We start from the raw sequence: 12,504 nt of genomic DNA, 5'->3' as shown, positions 1-12,504 counted from the left end.
TAGGGTCAACAACCCTGTGCGGCTAATCCCAGGGAGCCATGGGTCTGTGAATTTGGAAGGTCCCCAGTTCTCCGGCTTACTAAGCCCACGCGGATGCCCAGGTGCCCGGATGAGGTCCCGATACGGCGAGCTTGTCCGATCCTCAGACAAGCGGAGATAGACCCCGGCGAAAATCCGGGACACCTAGGTACTGTAACTTTAAAACCTCCGATCCAATCAAGTCATTTTGGTATATATCTGAGGTATGCCACCGTGCCCTTACGCGCCCTTACATGCCCATTTCTAGGCCAATGCGACTATGTACAATTCTTCCCCGACATCTCCCGCGTCTCCTAACCCGAAAAGCGACCAAAGGAAACGCGGCATTTACACGGTCTCGATATACCGCTTCATCTCCCTGTGAAAATGTCAAGTCAGCCTCCAAGTAGACATCACTGTGTATGATATTACGTACCAATCAGTCACCGCCTCTTCAAACAATCGCACCTCGTGTTCTCGAGTTCCGGCAAAGTGTTCGACAAATGAATCGCCAAAGACTTCCCGTGCGACACTCTCCGGCCGTGTAAATGTGACGATCGCCTCCTTCAAGGATTTGGCCAGACGTACACCCTGATCACTGGCTCCGCCCATCTCCTCGCCGCGGGCAAGAGGGGGCACGGGGATCTCGAGTTTCTTCTCGACTCCCCGCCATCCTAATGCCAGGATCGCCGCTAGGACGAGATGCGGATTGGTATCCGCACCTGGTACGCGCACTTCGAACCGGGTTGCCTTTGGACTGGCTGTCGGTGGGGTAATCAGACGGATTGACGCAGCCCGATGCTCCAGTCCCCAGGAGACTGTAACCGGTGCCCAAAAGTTCTCCACTAGGCGTTTGTAGGAATTGATCGTCGGGGCCAGGATCGGCATAATGTCCGGAAGACCGACGAGAAGGCCGGCCAGGAAGTGTCGACCCAAGTCGGACAAATGAGCGATATCGGGGTATAGCGGGGAAGCATCGGGGGTATCCCGAATGAAGGCATTCTTTCCGTCTGCCGTGACGAGCGAAATGTGCATATGTCCGCTGTTTCCTGGCAGGCCTTGTCGGGGCTTGGCCATGAAGCATGGGGTGATGCCATGCTTGATTCCGAATGCTTTGACGACGTATCTATGCGGACATCCTGGTTAGCAATGGACCCATGATATAAGCACACGAAATGCTGGCAAAGGAACACTCATACTTGAACAACCCCGCCTTGTCGGCCATGTCTTTCGCTTCGCCGAATTGTAGTGCCTATCACGATGTTTAGTCCCAATGCGACCCGCTCACTCTCTCATGTCACTAACAGCTTCATAGACTCCAGGTCCACTTTCAGTATGCCACCCCTCAATATCACATCGGAACTTCTCGCAGGCGTCAAAGATGCCATAGTAGTAATCTTGATTGTGGAGCGGCCGAGTGATTGAATAACCAAACATGCCTTCTGTCAACGACGGCAATGAATCGACTGGGTTTGACTGGAGGAAGGCTGCCGTTGCAGATGCGCCCTGTTCGGGGCTGGCATGGTTACCCGGCGTGCGAAATTGGTAGAATTCATATTCAGCTGGGTAGAATCAGACCGATCAGCTATTGAATTGCACACAACCTAGTTTGCGGTCGGACATACCTCCTGCCATTGCCCGATACCCTGCTGCTTCGGCTTTGGCGGCTGCAGTCTTCATCAATCCTCTTGGGCAGGCGCACACCGGCTCCCGTGTGTCTGGATCCAAGAAGCTGATAAGGAAAAAGGGTACATTGTTCTCCCAAGGAATGCGACGGAAACTGCGTAGATCTGGGACTGCGACAAGGTCGCGATATCCGTTCTCCTTATTACTGATGGCCAGCTCCTTATAATACGTCGCATCATGTTGATCCCAGCCGAAGATGACGGAGCAGAAGCCGAAGCCCTCGGTGACGATGGATAAGAACTTGTCTTTCTTCATGAGTTTGCCGCGCAGCATACCATCCACATCCACTCCTGCCACCTTCACTTTCGTGTCATTCTTGAGGATTTCGGCGATGTTCTCGGCTGTGACCTCGGGGTCGGCGGGGCTCGACATGATGTATCGGGTCTAAGGGGTGAGAGATAAGAAGTACAAGGATCCAAAGTATTGAACAGAACTAGGGTAAGGTTGAGTGGGAAAAGTGATAAAAAGAGAAAAGGCACGTTCCAAGTCAGCCCCCAAATCAGGTAAATCAAGTTCAGAGACTCCAAGCCAGTGGCTAGTGACCAACGCACCTGGACAGCTTGGAAGCTTATCAGCGAGATATCGGTGACGCCTTACCGCTTCGGGCCAACATCGTCACCGCTTACTTAATGGGATCCACACCTCCAGGGGCCCCTGCCCCGCGTATACCTTCCGTACAACACACTCGATATTATTGACAACTCCCATATTATTTCTATTCTCAGTCGATGTAAGTAGCCCCCTCTATACCGTATCCTCTAGAGACGCTACACTGCTGTAGTCTTGGTAGTTGAGCCACTGCTAACCTAGACTGTCCACAAGACAAACAAAGCTCCAAGATAAGGTCATAATGGCTGCCACCACTCCCCAAGGACGTCTTCAAGGCAAAAATGCCATCATCACAGGTGCTGGAGGGTATGTATCATGTTTGATCCCAGACGGACACAAAAAGCAGCATGAACTGATTCTGAACTTGAATAGTGGCATCGGTCTCGAAACCAGTATCCTCTTCGCCCGCGAAGGTGCCAATGTCCTCATGGCCGACGTCTCCGAGCCCGCTCTCGCCAAGGCATTGGCCAAAGTAAAGGAGGTAGTTCCCGGCGCTGGTCGAGTTGAGTCGATCCGATGTGATGTGTCCAAGGAGTCGGACGTACAGGCAATGGTTGAGTCCCAGGATAGCTGGGGAGGTACCGACGTGATCTTCAATAATGCTGGAATTATGCACGCGAACGACGCAGATGCTATCGATACACCTGAGAAGATCTGGGATCTCACACATAACATCAATGTTAAGGGTGTCTGGTTCGGCAGCAAGCACGCTGTCCTCAGTCTGCGTCGTCACAAGAAGTCCCGTGGCAGTATCATTAACACAGCTAGTGTGGTTGCTTTGGTTGGCGCTGCCACTCCCCAGCTCGCGTACACAGCGAGCAAGGGTGCAGTCCTGGCAATGACTCGGGAGTTGGCTATCGTTCATGCCCGGGAGGGATTCCGTTTCAACGCTCTGTGCCCCGCTCCCCTGAAGTAAGTTCCATTTACAACCATTTTTTTTCTTTTCACATTAGCTCACGAAGGTACAGTACCCCTCTTCTGCAGGACTGGCTGGGTGATGATCAGGCCAAGCGTTTCCGTCGGGAGGTGCACTTCCCTACTGGCCGATTCGGTGAACCTATTGAACAAGCTCATGCTGTGGTTTTCCTGGCTAGCGATGAAAGTAGCTTTGTGAATGGAACGGATTTTGTGGTCGATGGTGGAATGACCAAGGTAAGCGTGATGTGTAGGGTGGTTTTCCCCGGATTGCGCTAACGAACTATGCCAGGCTTATGTTACACCGGAGGGTCCGGCCACCCCTGCGCCTCAAAACAACGGCAATTAATTTACTTGCACCATCAGCAAGTTCTAGCTCTCATATGATACTGGGAAATGCCATTTTTGAAACGATATAAATATCGAGTATAAAGACTGAGATTCAATCATTTCATGCGAATCACACGATTTCATGATATCATTGGAACGTAACGTACACGCAATTTTATATGAATTGTATGATGAGGCCTTGGAAATGTGGCATGATCGTCCAGCCAGCCTATAAGACCTCGGGAGCGATCCTCGGAAGCGATCCTCGGACTTTCACGTCACGATTCCCCCGCATTCCGCCTCTTCCGTGGCTTGAATTCATTTAACTTGGATTCTTCATTTCAACCTCCTCAAGATTCATAGGAACATTCTACAAATCGTATCTAACATGTCTCAATTTGCTCTCCCGGGTGCCAACAAATCATATGGAACTCCCCCGACTCCTAGCCTCAAGCTTCGGAATGGCCGGCTGTAAGTTGAGCCGCCCCCTTTTTTTCGGACTATTCAACTGACTTTGTTCGATTTTAGGCTCATTCCTCTGATGGCCACAATAGGACTGGGTAGGTCGAATCTATGCGTATTCCGTTGATGGTGTAGTGGTTCATACTGACTCGCCCCAGGTTTCGGCGCATACAACTATTACGTCGCGGCCAAGTCGCGGCAGGAACAATCTATGCTGGAGGAACAGGAACGCCTGGCGCGAAACCAACAATTGATGGATGCATATGGCGACAAGAATAGTCTGCATGATGTCCAACATGCACTTGACATGTACAACGTTCGATAAACATCCGACTCATACTTCAAGATGCTGGTAGTCTTGAAGTGGAGGATGGAATTTGTTTTTGCTTTGCGATTTGCGTTTGGCCGGAGTTTCGAGGGGTTGGGCTTTAGGATTTTGGGCTTTGGTGCATTCCAAGGCATCACATGCGTTGAGAATGGGCATATATTGGGGAGTTAATGCTGTCTCAGCTTCATCACGGAAATTGATAAGTCTGAATTGAAGCAATCTTACAGTCACCAAATATTGTTCAAAATGTATAATGTACATTACCTTTGTTTCAAACTCTCCTTTAGTATTGATTAAGGGCTTTGATACCTGTAGGATGAATCGTTCTGTAGTTAGGGAAAAGACTGGGAAAGAGTTGGCCATAGTATATATATCCCCTCCATGTCTATACATCTAAAACATTGTTACTAAAGTACAACATACTATCTCTCCAGAGTAATACGCGTGACAAATCCACAGTGCAGAGATAAAGTGCAAGATACTCTGTAAATAACTCAACGTCGATCTCTGGAGATTACATTCTACTTGAGAATTCGGTCGATTGGAACATTTAATTTCCTCGCCCCATTCCACCATATTTTGATTGTTGACAGAACTATACGATCTTGGGCAAGTCCATCCGACCACCCGAGCTCCTTAGCGCGAGCACTCAAGATAAGTGACTACACAGCTTCCCCGCATACGGAATAGCCCCTGTCAGAAACAAAGATAACTCGTCTGGCAATGCCTTCCTGATACGTTAGAATGGGAGACATACTTAGATTCATCATCTCCCCCGGCTCTTGGATTTGTAAATACTCTCCACATCTTTGAATCCTAACTATGAAAGACGGTCCACTCCAAGACGACGATGCCCGCTTGGCGGCTATGGGCCATCGGCCTGAGCTCCAACGTACTCATTCCACATGGTAAGCTGGATACGCTAGCATATGCAAGGCCTGGTACTGACGACTGTTTGCATGCTGTAGGTCAATGCTTGGTTTAGCCTTCGCGGTTCTTAATGTAGGTCAGACAGGGATTGCGACCGGGGTATGTATTCAGCTAACGAGACTAGTCGTGGACTGCACTTTCGGCCAGTTTGTCCATCAGTCTTACGTCCGGTGGAAGCACAAGTGTTATCTGGGGTAGGTTGATTGAGGATTACTTCGTTTCGAATACATCTCTGACCCCAAAATTCTAGGACTGGTCACTGCAGGTTTCTGCAATCTTTGTATCGCATGCTCGCTGGCTGAATTCCTCTCAGCATATCCGACGTAAGCACCGACATGTCCCCCAGTTCTTTTGGTCTTTACGCCATACTGACTTTCTCTATAGAGCCGGTGGACAATATCATTGGGTTGCAGGTAAATTGCTCCGTGCCTACAAACACTCTATGACTGGGACTGACGCTAATTTTGAATCATAGCCAGTATGTTGTTCTCTGGTACCTCCTGAGGTTCATACTAACGAATGAAAAGTTGCGTGGCCAAGCTCAGTGCCAATTCTATCATGGGTTACAGGATGGATCAATGTGGCAGGCTGGGTAAGCAATGCATTTATCTAACGCAGTTTCCCACCTAACAGATACCCAGGTTGCCCTCGTTGCGACGAACTCACTTCTTTCTAGTCAGCTTATTGTGGGCTGTATTTCCGTCTTTCACGAGGTGAGAAAACTCACTCTGTACTCTTACCGCAGCCCTAACGTGTGCAGAACTATGTCCCGCAACGCTGGCATCAATTCCTCATCTATATTGGGCTGACTGTTGGCTCGTTCATCATCAATGCTTTCATGAACTCCATCTTGCCGGTCATTTACCGTGGTGCTTGTAGGTTACCCTCAGCCAGTTTGACTCGCTATCTCTCTAATTATATCCAGTTATGTGGTCGATCGGAGGTTTTGTGATTGTGTCAATTACGTGTCTCGCATGCGCTGCCCCCAACTACAACTCGGCTTAGTATGAACTCCCGTGGTGTTATCAAGTTATGCCAACAACTGACGTCCACAGCTTCGTGTTTTGTGACTTTGTGAATACAACAGGCTGTAAGGCTCCCCGATATCCGCATTATGATTAGAGTACTAATTCAGCTTAGGGCCTGATGGGGTCGCATGGATGCTAGGCGTATGTTTGGTTCCACCCGCCGCGATACAACAGCAATACTGACAGATATTCCAGTTGCTCCAAGGAGGGCTTGGCGTGACTGCCTTTGTAAGTCCTCATGGTTATCTCGATACCAAAATCAATCTATCTAACTTTATCTAGGATGCGGTAGCACATATGATCGAAGGTAAAAGCTTACAATGACTTTGAGGAGATAGAGAAAAGTACTGACACATTGCTCTTCCAGAGGTTCCCAATGCTGACATTGAGGGCCCGAAAATTATGGTCACCTGCGTGGGCATCGGAGTGTTCACCGGTTCCATCTTTTTAATAGTCCTGCTATTCGTCGCAGGAAATATGGAAACGGTCACAACCTCCGCAGCCGGTCCTCTTCTACAGATCCTGATCGATGCAACCAAGAGCAATGTAGGAGGTATTTGCCTTTTGATGTATGTGTCGAGACTTTCCCCTCCTGTGCGCCTGCTCTGACACCAGGCCCTAGGTTGCCTCTGGTCTGTTTGGTCTTTGCTATAGTGAGCGTCATGACCACTAGTAGCCGAATGATCTTTGCTTTTGCGAGGTACGTGAGATTTTTTCCGACATGCAACACATTTGCTTACTCCTCGCAGAGATGGGGGTCTTCCTGCTTCCCGGTTCCTCGCAAAAGTCCACCCAACACTCAAGTTACCCCTCAATGCACTCATCCTTAGTGTTGTTGTGGTGATTGCATTCGGATGTATCTTCCTAGGCTCTACAAGGTAATTAATCACCATCCATGGGCAAATAAAACAGATATTAACTAACCAACTTTAGTGCGTTCAATGCAATCATCTCTGCCTCGGTCGTGGCCCTTGATCTGTCCTATGGAATCCCCATTGCCATCAACTGTCTTCAGGGGCGCAGATGCCTCCCCGAAAGGAAGTGGAAATTGCCCAGTGCAGTTGGGTGGTTTGTCGATTTGGTATGTTACGATCATGAACGAGATTCGATCAAATAAAACACCACTGATTATAAACAGGTTGCTTTATCATATATCGCCTTGACTACTGTCCTTTTTGTCTTCCCTCCGTCAAGCACGGTCACTGGAAGTAGTATGAGTGAGTTCACCTAAGGCTTTAACTATGATAGTTTGTTGACTAATCCTCTTCAGATTACTGCATTGCAGCATTTGCTGTTATCATTAGTATCTCCGTCTTCCAGTGGTTCGTGGACGGAAGGAAGAATTTCACCGGTCCTCGCGTTGACATCACCATCGATGCATTGGACACTGTGCCTACGAGAGAGGTCGAACCCAATATTGAAGAAAAGAAGATTGCTGGTCGGGGCTAGTTGAAAGGACGTGAGCCGTCACATAATATGTCTATAATTTAGACTTGATATAGTTTATCTCACTTTACAGCACTCTATCCCATAGACGAGGTTGCTAATACAAGTCCCCTGTGCGCCTTGACCTCGGCAAACCCCATTCTTGTACAATATGAGCCACTTTCCCTGGTCATAATATATCCAAAGCTGGAATTTCTGACTCATTAAAAATATCCGATCATTATTTACAGCCGTACAGATGATTTTTCTGTGTATATTTTCGATGATCATGAACGAGAACATCCAAAATCCTTCTTGTCGCGCTCTGCACTGCCTAATTCCAAGAACCTGATTCCTTTCTTGTCCTTGCTTGGCCTTTGTAGTATAGACAGCTTTGTTTACCCTATCCCCTGGGCGATATGCATGTTACCACAACTATATGTTGTTGGGAAGCAGAGAGCCGAGTGCCTTGAGCTGCGTCAGTGCAAACAGCCTGAACCAAATTAGCGCTACCTGACCAAACAACCTTGGAAACTGCCTTGGGCCCCTTTATTATCCTGCTTTAGATGTGTCTCTCGTCATCCATGCTCTACAGGATTCCCCTCAAGTCCATAGTTTCAATATTCGAGACCTTGCATTTTATTATTATTGATTTCTATCTCTTCCTCATATACGGTGTACTTCATACATGAGTACTCAGAAAGTGGCAGACTTAAGCGCAAAAACAGAAGGGGAAAGCCGAGAAGCGGCAGATGAAAGCCGGAAGATACGTCAGGCTCTAGAATCAACCCTCGGAGCCTGGAATAAAACTGCTAGATGGTCGGTAGACCTGTTGCCCCGGCCTGTACCTCAATATGTCTTTTGCTATCGTGGAGCCTCTTCCCCGTGGTTTGAATCGGCGTTCTCTAAAGCTCATAGTCACATCGATTTTCCATCCTTGCCAATGGCACAGTGCTAGCTTGGGCATCCAGCAAGCACGTGTTGCATCCTACAGAATGGAAAATGCCGCAGTATAAATGCTGATCTCTTCCACTATTATACTTTTTATACTTTGAATATAGGGCCCAGTCATACACCCTTGTCGCCAAAAAGGGAGTAACCCCCGAGACTGTAGACCGAGGGATGCCCGGATAAGGGCCGCAGACAAACTTCCCAAGTAAAAATTTCCGGGTTAATACCCCCCGGGAGGCACACTTGCAACACTCCAGGGGTATACGCTGGGTTTGCCAAAAATACACACGATGAGTGGTCGGGCAATAGTCGGGAAACCCCCGTAAAGCCGAGACGATGTCGATCTTTCTGTTCCGAGCGCCATGGCGTTGAAAGGCTGAAATACCCCGCAGCCACCATTTCCATGGCCAAGCTAAGGGTTTCAATTAGATGAAGAGAGTATGCTCTGCGCGGAAAATATGGCAGCAAGTAGTTCTCCCAAGACGAGCTTCAGTGAAGCAAAAGGTAAGGGAAAACTATCCGGAATGGCATAGACGAACTGGGATTCGTAGCATATCTCTAACTATGCATTCTGCATTTGTGCTGCACATCGATCTAATCTTGCCGGCCTACAATATGTTAATTGGCGGAAATATATCGGGCGTCGCATCCTTCTGCCAAGCAACAGCCAGCAACAGCCAACAACAGCCAACGACAGCCACTGCCAAGCCTTGGATTTCCTCAACGGCGTTGCGGCGTCTTGACCCCTGCATAACAATATCAAATTTCATTGTGATGGATAGCCCAAACATGCCCTGTGTAAGCCGTGTCATGCCCTCCTACACTTGGCAGCGTTGTTGCTGATCATCGTTACGAAGGCCTAGTTGAGACAGCTTCTTCACAAAATGTTTATTCTACCCAATAAAACAACTCTCCATGATTGGCTTTCGTGTCCGTACCCTGTAGAAAATGCAGGATCGGATCTTGTCCTATGTACAAGAATACCAGTTACATAACGATTATAGGACTTGATGTACAAAGCAACGAGGCACAATGATATAAAAGGACCTATCCCCAACACTTGGTTTGGTCTGTATCCCATTCCACTCACTCACTTGGCTTCCAATAAACCACATCTTTACCTGACATCATGAAGTCTGCTGCTGTTATCCTACTGGGCTCGTTGTCCACCATGGTCGCTGGACACGGCTACCTTGTCACGCCCGACAGTCGAACCAAGCTCGGATTCGAGGTGAGACTTCTGATTCAACTAAGCACCAAAGATATTCCTTTGACTGACATTCTCTAGGCTGGAACTGATACGTGCCCTGAGTGCACCATCCTCGAGCCCGTTGAGTCTTGGCCCGATCTCGACGCCGCCCCAGTTGGCCGTAGCGGCCCCTGCGGATACAATGCCCGTGTGAGCGTCGACTACAACCAGCCCGGCGCAGATTGGGGCAAAGATGTGGTCAAGACTTACAAAGCTGGCGACGTCATTGATGTCGTGTGGTGCATTGACCACAACGGTGATCACGGTGGCATGTTCGCCTACCGTATCTGCCAGGATCAGGACATCGTCGACAAGTTCCTGGACCCGGATTACCTGCCAACTGAAGAGGAGAAGCAGGCAGCCGAGGCCTGCTTCGACGAAGGTCTTCTTGAATGCACCGGTGTGGATGGACAGGAATGCGGCTACAGTGCCGATTGTAATGAGGGCGAGGCTTGTCACCGCAATGACTGGTTTACGTGCAACGGCTTTGATGACACCAAGTGCCAAGGTGTCGACAATGCTGAGCTTAATTCCTGCAAGACAACAATCGCTGGCGGTTACACTGTCTCGAAGCAGGTCAAGATCCCTGACTACGTTTCGAACCACACTCTGCTCTCCTGGAAATGGAACTCTTTCCAGACCGGCCAGATCTACCTCTCCTGTGCAGACATTGCTATCCAGTGAGCGGGTTACCAATTACCGGTATCTACCCGGGTATCTAGAGCAGGGAGGAATGTATGCAGAGGCAAGGGCACGGACTACAAGAGCCAGGGAATATTGGGTTTCATGACGCATGCCATTTGAAGGTTATCTTTGGGGCTACTATATCTACATTTCTATTTTGAATTGCAGCAATCTATGACTATTGGCTTATAACGGAGCATCCAGAAGTATTCCATCATCTCACATGCTCTAGATATCTCCGCGTATCATCAACATACTGAATTATCACAGAGCTGAGACTATCAAGGCACCAATACTTCCAGCAATAGCCCAAGAGGAAACAGTCAAAGAAGACCCCATCCCAGGTTTTGCCTCGCTCTCTGCTGTCTCGGTCGTACTACTTGTTGCAGTGACATCACTCTCACCACTACCAGTCTTTGAATCGGTAGCAGTAACATCTGCCGAGGACACAGTGACAGTGTGCACCACGAAGTTGTCAGTTGAGCCAAACGTCCATGTGAAAGTATTACCACTGACCGGGGCGGAGACAGTGCCGCCTACATTAGAAAGGGTCTTCGTTCCATTGCTCGGCATGCTGCTGGGATGGTAGAATTTACTATTTCCACCGGCATCCGCACGCCCATAGCCCAAGTCGCCGGCACAATCATATGCTTTGAGGTATGGCCCGCATTCTTCCCAATGGCCAGGGTTGAGAATAGAGTTAAACCATTCATCTGCACTCAGTAGGGAGGGCTTTGTGCCAGGGCAGGTGTCCCAGATACTGAAAAGATGATTAGCAACAGAAACGCCATCAGGAATTCATTGAAGCTCTGGAATGAAATCGTACGCGGAGATGATAGCGCTGTATTCACAACACAAGCACGCTTGGCCGTATTCCTTTAATGCGTCAATACCAGATATCTTATCAAGATTTGTACTGTTATTCGCGCATTCGGTGAGCTGATTGACGATCAGATATTCTTTGAGGTCGATTTTGCCTATGTTGCAGGAACAGGAATCGGGGGCATCATCGGGTGTTGGCCAATATGGTAAACCCTCCCGGTTGGGACTAGGGCAGATGTTGATGAATTCCAAAACGGTAGATTGGTACTCGCAAGAGTAGACCTAAGACAATTGTGTCAGATTTTCAAGATAAACGGACTGCGAAGATTTCCTTACCTGGTTCCAACAACTCTGACCTGCGCAATCGATTTGGAGGGCAGACCTTTCACATTCACAAGCAGTGATGCAGTCGATTCCCAGGCCAGGACATTTCGTTCATGCAGGATGTGCTTCCACCACATGAATTGTAGCAAGATTGACTTCCCCCGGCGCAATTGTTGTTTACGCAGTTCACGTAGTTGGTATCGACATTCTTATAGCATGATTCAAAGCCTTTGGCGTCAGCACAGGAGGATGAGTCGAAATTACCGACTTTCTTGGCGACCGAAAGAGAATAAAGGGCTGCCAGAGCTAACAATGCCCGGGGTAGAAGACCCATATCAGGTGTTTTGACACAGTCAAGAATTTTACTTTCAAAATAGTCTTCGAGAAGAGCTCCATACTTGTATTTAAGGTAGAAGAACACCATAAGGTTGGAGCTTCAAGGTCCGCCCTGGATATTAGTGCTGACATGGGGCTCGAGCAGATCCAATGAGATCCAAGAGATTTTGGGATGAGCGATCTCCTCTCTTACTTATTATGGGGTCAGATTCATCTTCTCGTCTAATCTTCCCCCGTGTGGACTGCCTAGAAAATGCCAAGCTACATAGTATGGCAGCCAAGCTCAAACAGATTCTGTTGGTCCTCGTCGCGACCTAAGAACCTGTTTATGTATGCAGCCTATTACGGCGAAGCCAATAGCGCAATTAGCCCATTCTAGTACGCACGAGGGCTTAGTGTAGCCTCTT

General features: G+C 48.6%; 6 protein-coding genes across 6 annotated transcripts; 4 read left to right on the top strand and 2 right to left on the bottom strand.

Annotated features, from left to right (window-relative positions):
- Window positions 1–366: 366 nt before the first annotated feature.
- N7500_001621 (glutamine synthetase family protein) lies at window positions 367–2,076 on the bottom strand (the record flags this gene model as incomplete). The annotated part of the gene is made up of 5 exons (XM_056672767.1): window positions 367–397; window positions 455–1,144; window positions 1,218–1,270; window positions 1,324–1,580; window positions 1,644–2,076. The coding sequence occupies 5 exons, from the start codon at window positions 2,074–2,076 to the stop codon at window positions 367–369; spliced, it is 1,464 nt and encodes a 487-aa protein (XP_056536286.1).
- A 478-nt stretch (window positions 2,077–2,554) lies between these two features.
- N7500_001620 (putative short-chain dehydrogenase/reductase family protein) lies at window positions 2,555–3,577 on the top strand (the record flags this gene model as incomplete). The annotated part of the gene is made up of 4 exons (XM_056672766.1): window positions 2,555–2,619; window positions 2,686–3,225; window positions 3,282–3,465; window positions 3,521–3,577. The coding sequence occupies 4 exons, from the start codon at window positions 2,555–2,557 to the stop codon at window positions 3,575–3,577; spliced, it is 846 nt and encodes a 281-aa protein (XP_056536285.1).
- A 369-nt stretch (window positions 3,578–3,946) lies between these two features.
- On the top strand, window positions 3,947–4,345 carry N7500_001619 (uncharacterized protein; the record flags this gene model as incomplete). Its single annotated transcript, XM_056672765.1, has 3 exons — window positions 3,947–4,029; window positions 4,087–4,118; window positions 4,179–4,345. 3 exons carry the CDS (start codon window positions 3,947–3,949, stop codon window positions 4,343–4,345), a joined length of 282 nt encoding a protein of 93 aa, XP_056536284.1.
- An 825-nt stretch (window positions 4,346–5,170) lies between these two features.
- N7500_001618 (Amino acid/polyamine transporter I) lies at window positions 5,171–7,755 on the top strand (the record flags this gene model as incomplete). Its single annotated transcript, XM_056672764.1, has 20 exons — window positions 5,171–5,256; window positions 5,317–5,350; window positions 5,403–5,472; window positions 5,529–5,601; window positions 5,663–5,691; window positions 5,754–5,756; window positions 5,806–5,870; window positions 5,920–5,991; window positions 6,039–6,153; window positions 6,204–6,282; window positions 6,334–6,368; window positions 6,419–6,447; window positions 6,502–6,534; window positions 6,589–6,613; window positions 6,674–6,875; window positions 6,929–7,006; window positions 7,056–7,184; window positions 7,240–7,387; window positions 7,445–7,523; window positions 7,577–7,755. 20 exons carry the CDS (start codon window positions 5,171–5,173, stop codon window positions 7,753–7,755), a joined length of 1,563 nt encoding a protein of 520 aa, XP_056536283.1.
- A 2,056-nt stretch (window positions 7,756–9,811) lies between these two features.
- N7500_001617 (Chitin-binding domain 3) lies at window positions 9,812–10,615 on the top strand (the record flags this gene model as incomplete). The annotated part of the gene is made up of 2 exons (XM_056672763.1): window positions 9,812–9,913; window positions 9,971–10,615. The coding sequence occupies 2 exons, from the start codon at window positions 9,812–9,814 to the stop codon at window positions 10,613–10,615; spliced, it is 747 nt and encodes a 248-aa protein (XP_056536282.1).
- Window positions 10,616–10,879: 264 nt separating this feature from the next.
- On the bottom strand, window positions 10,880–11,898 carry N7500_001616 (uncharacterized protein; the record flags this gene model as incomplete). The annotated part of the gene is made up of 3 exons (XM_056672762.1): window positions 10,880–11,375; window positions 11,442–11,719; window positions 11,794–11,898. 3 exons carry the CDS (start codon window positions 11,896–11,898, stop codon window positions 10,880–10,882), a joined length of 879 nt encoding a protein of 292 aa, XP_056536281.1.
- Window positions 11,899–12,504: the final 606 nt, after the last annotated feature.

The sequence above is a fragment of the Penicillium coprophilum genome (genome assembly GCF_028826855.1).
Source record: "Penicillium coprophilum strain IBT 35676 chromosome Unknown utg000002l_segment0_segment0, whole genome shotgun sequence".
NCBI lineage: Eukaryota > Fungi > Ascomycota > Eurotiomycetes > Eurotiales > Aspergillaceae > Penicillium > Penicillium coprophilum.
The sequence above is the reverse complement of the archived record's forward strand: the minus strand, read 5'-3'. Positions and strand labels throughout refer to the sequence as shown.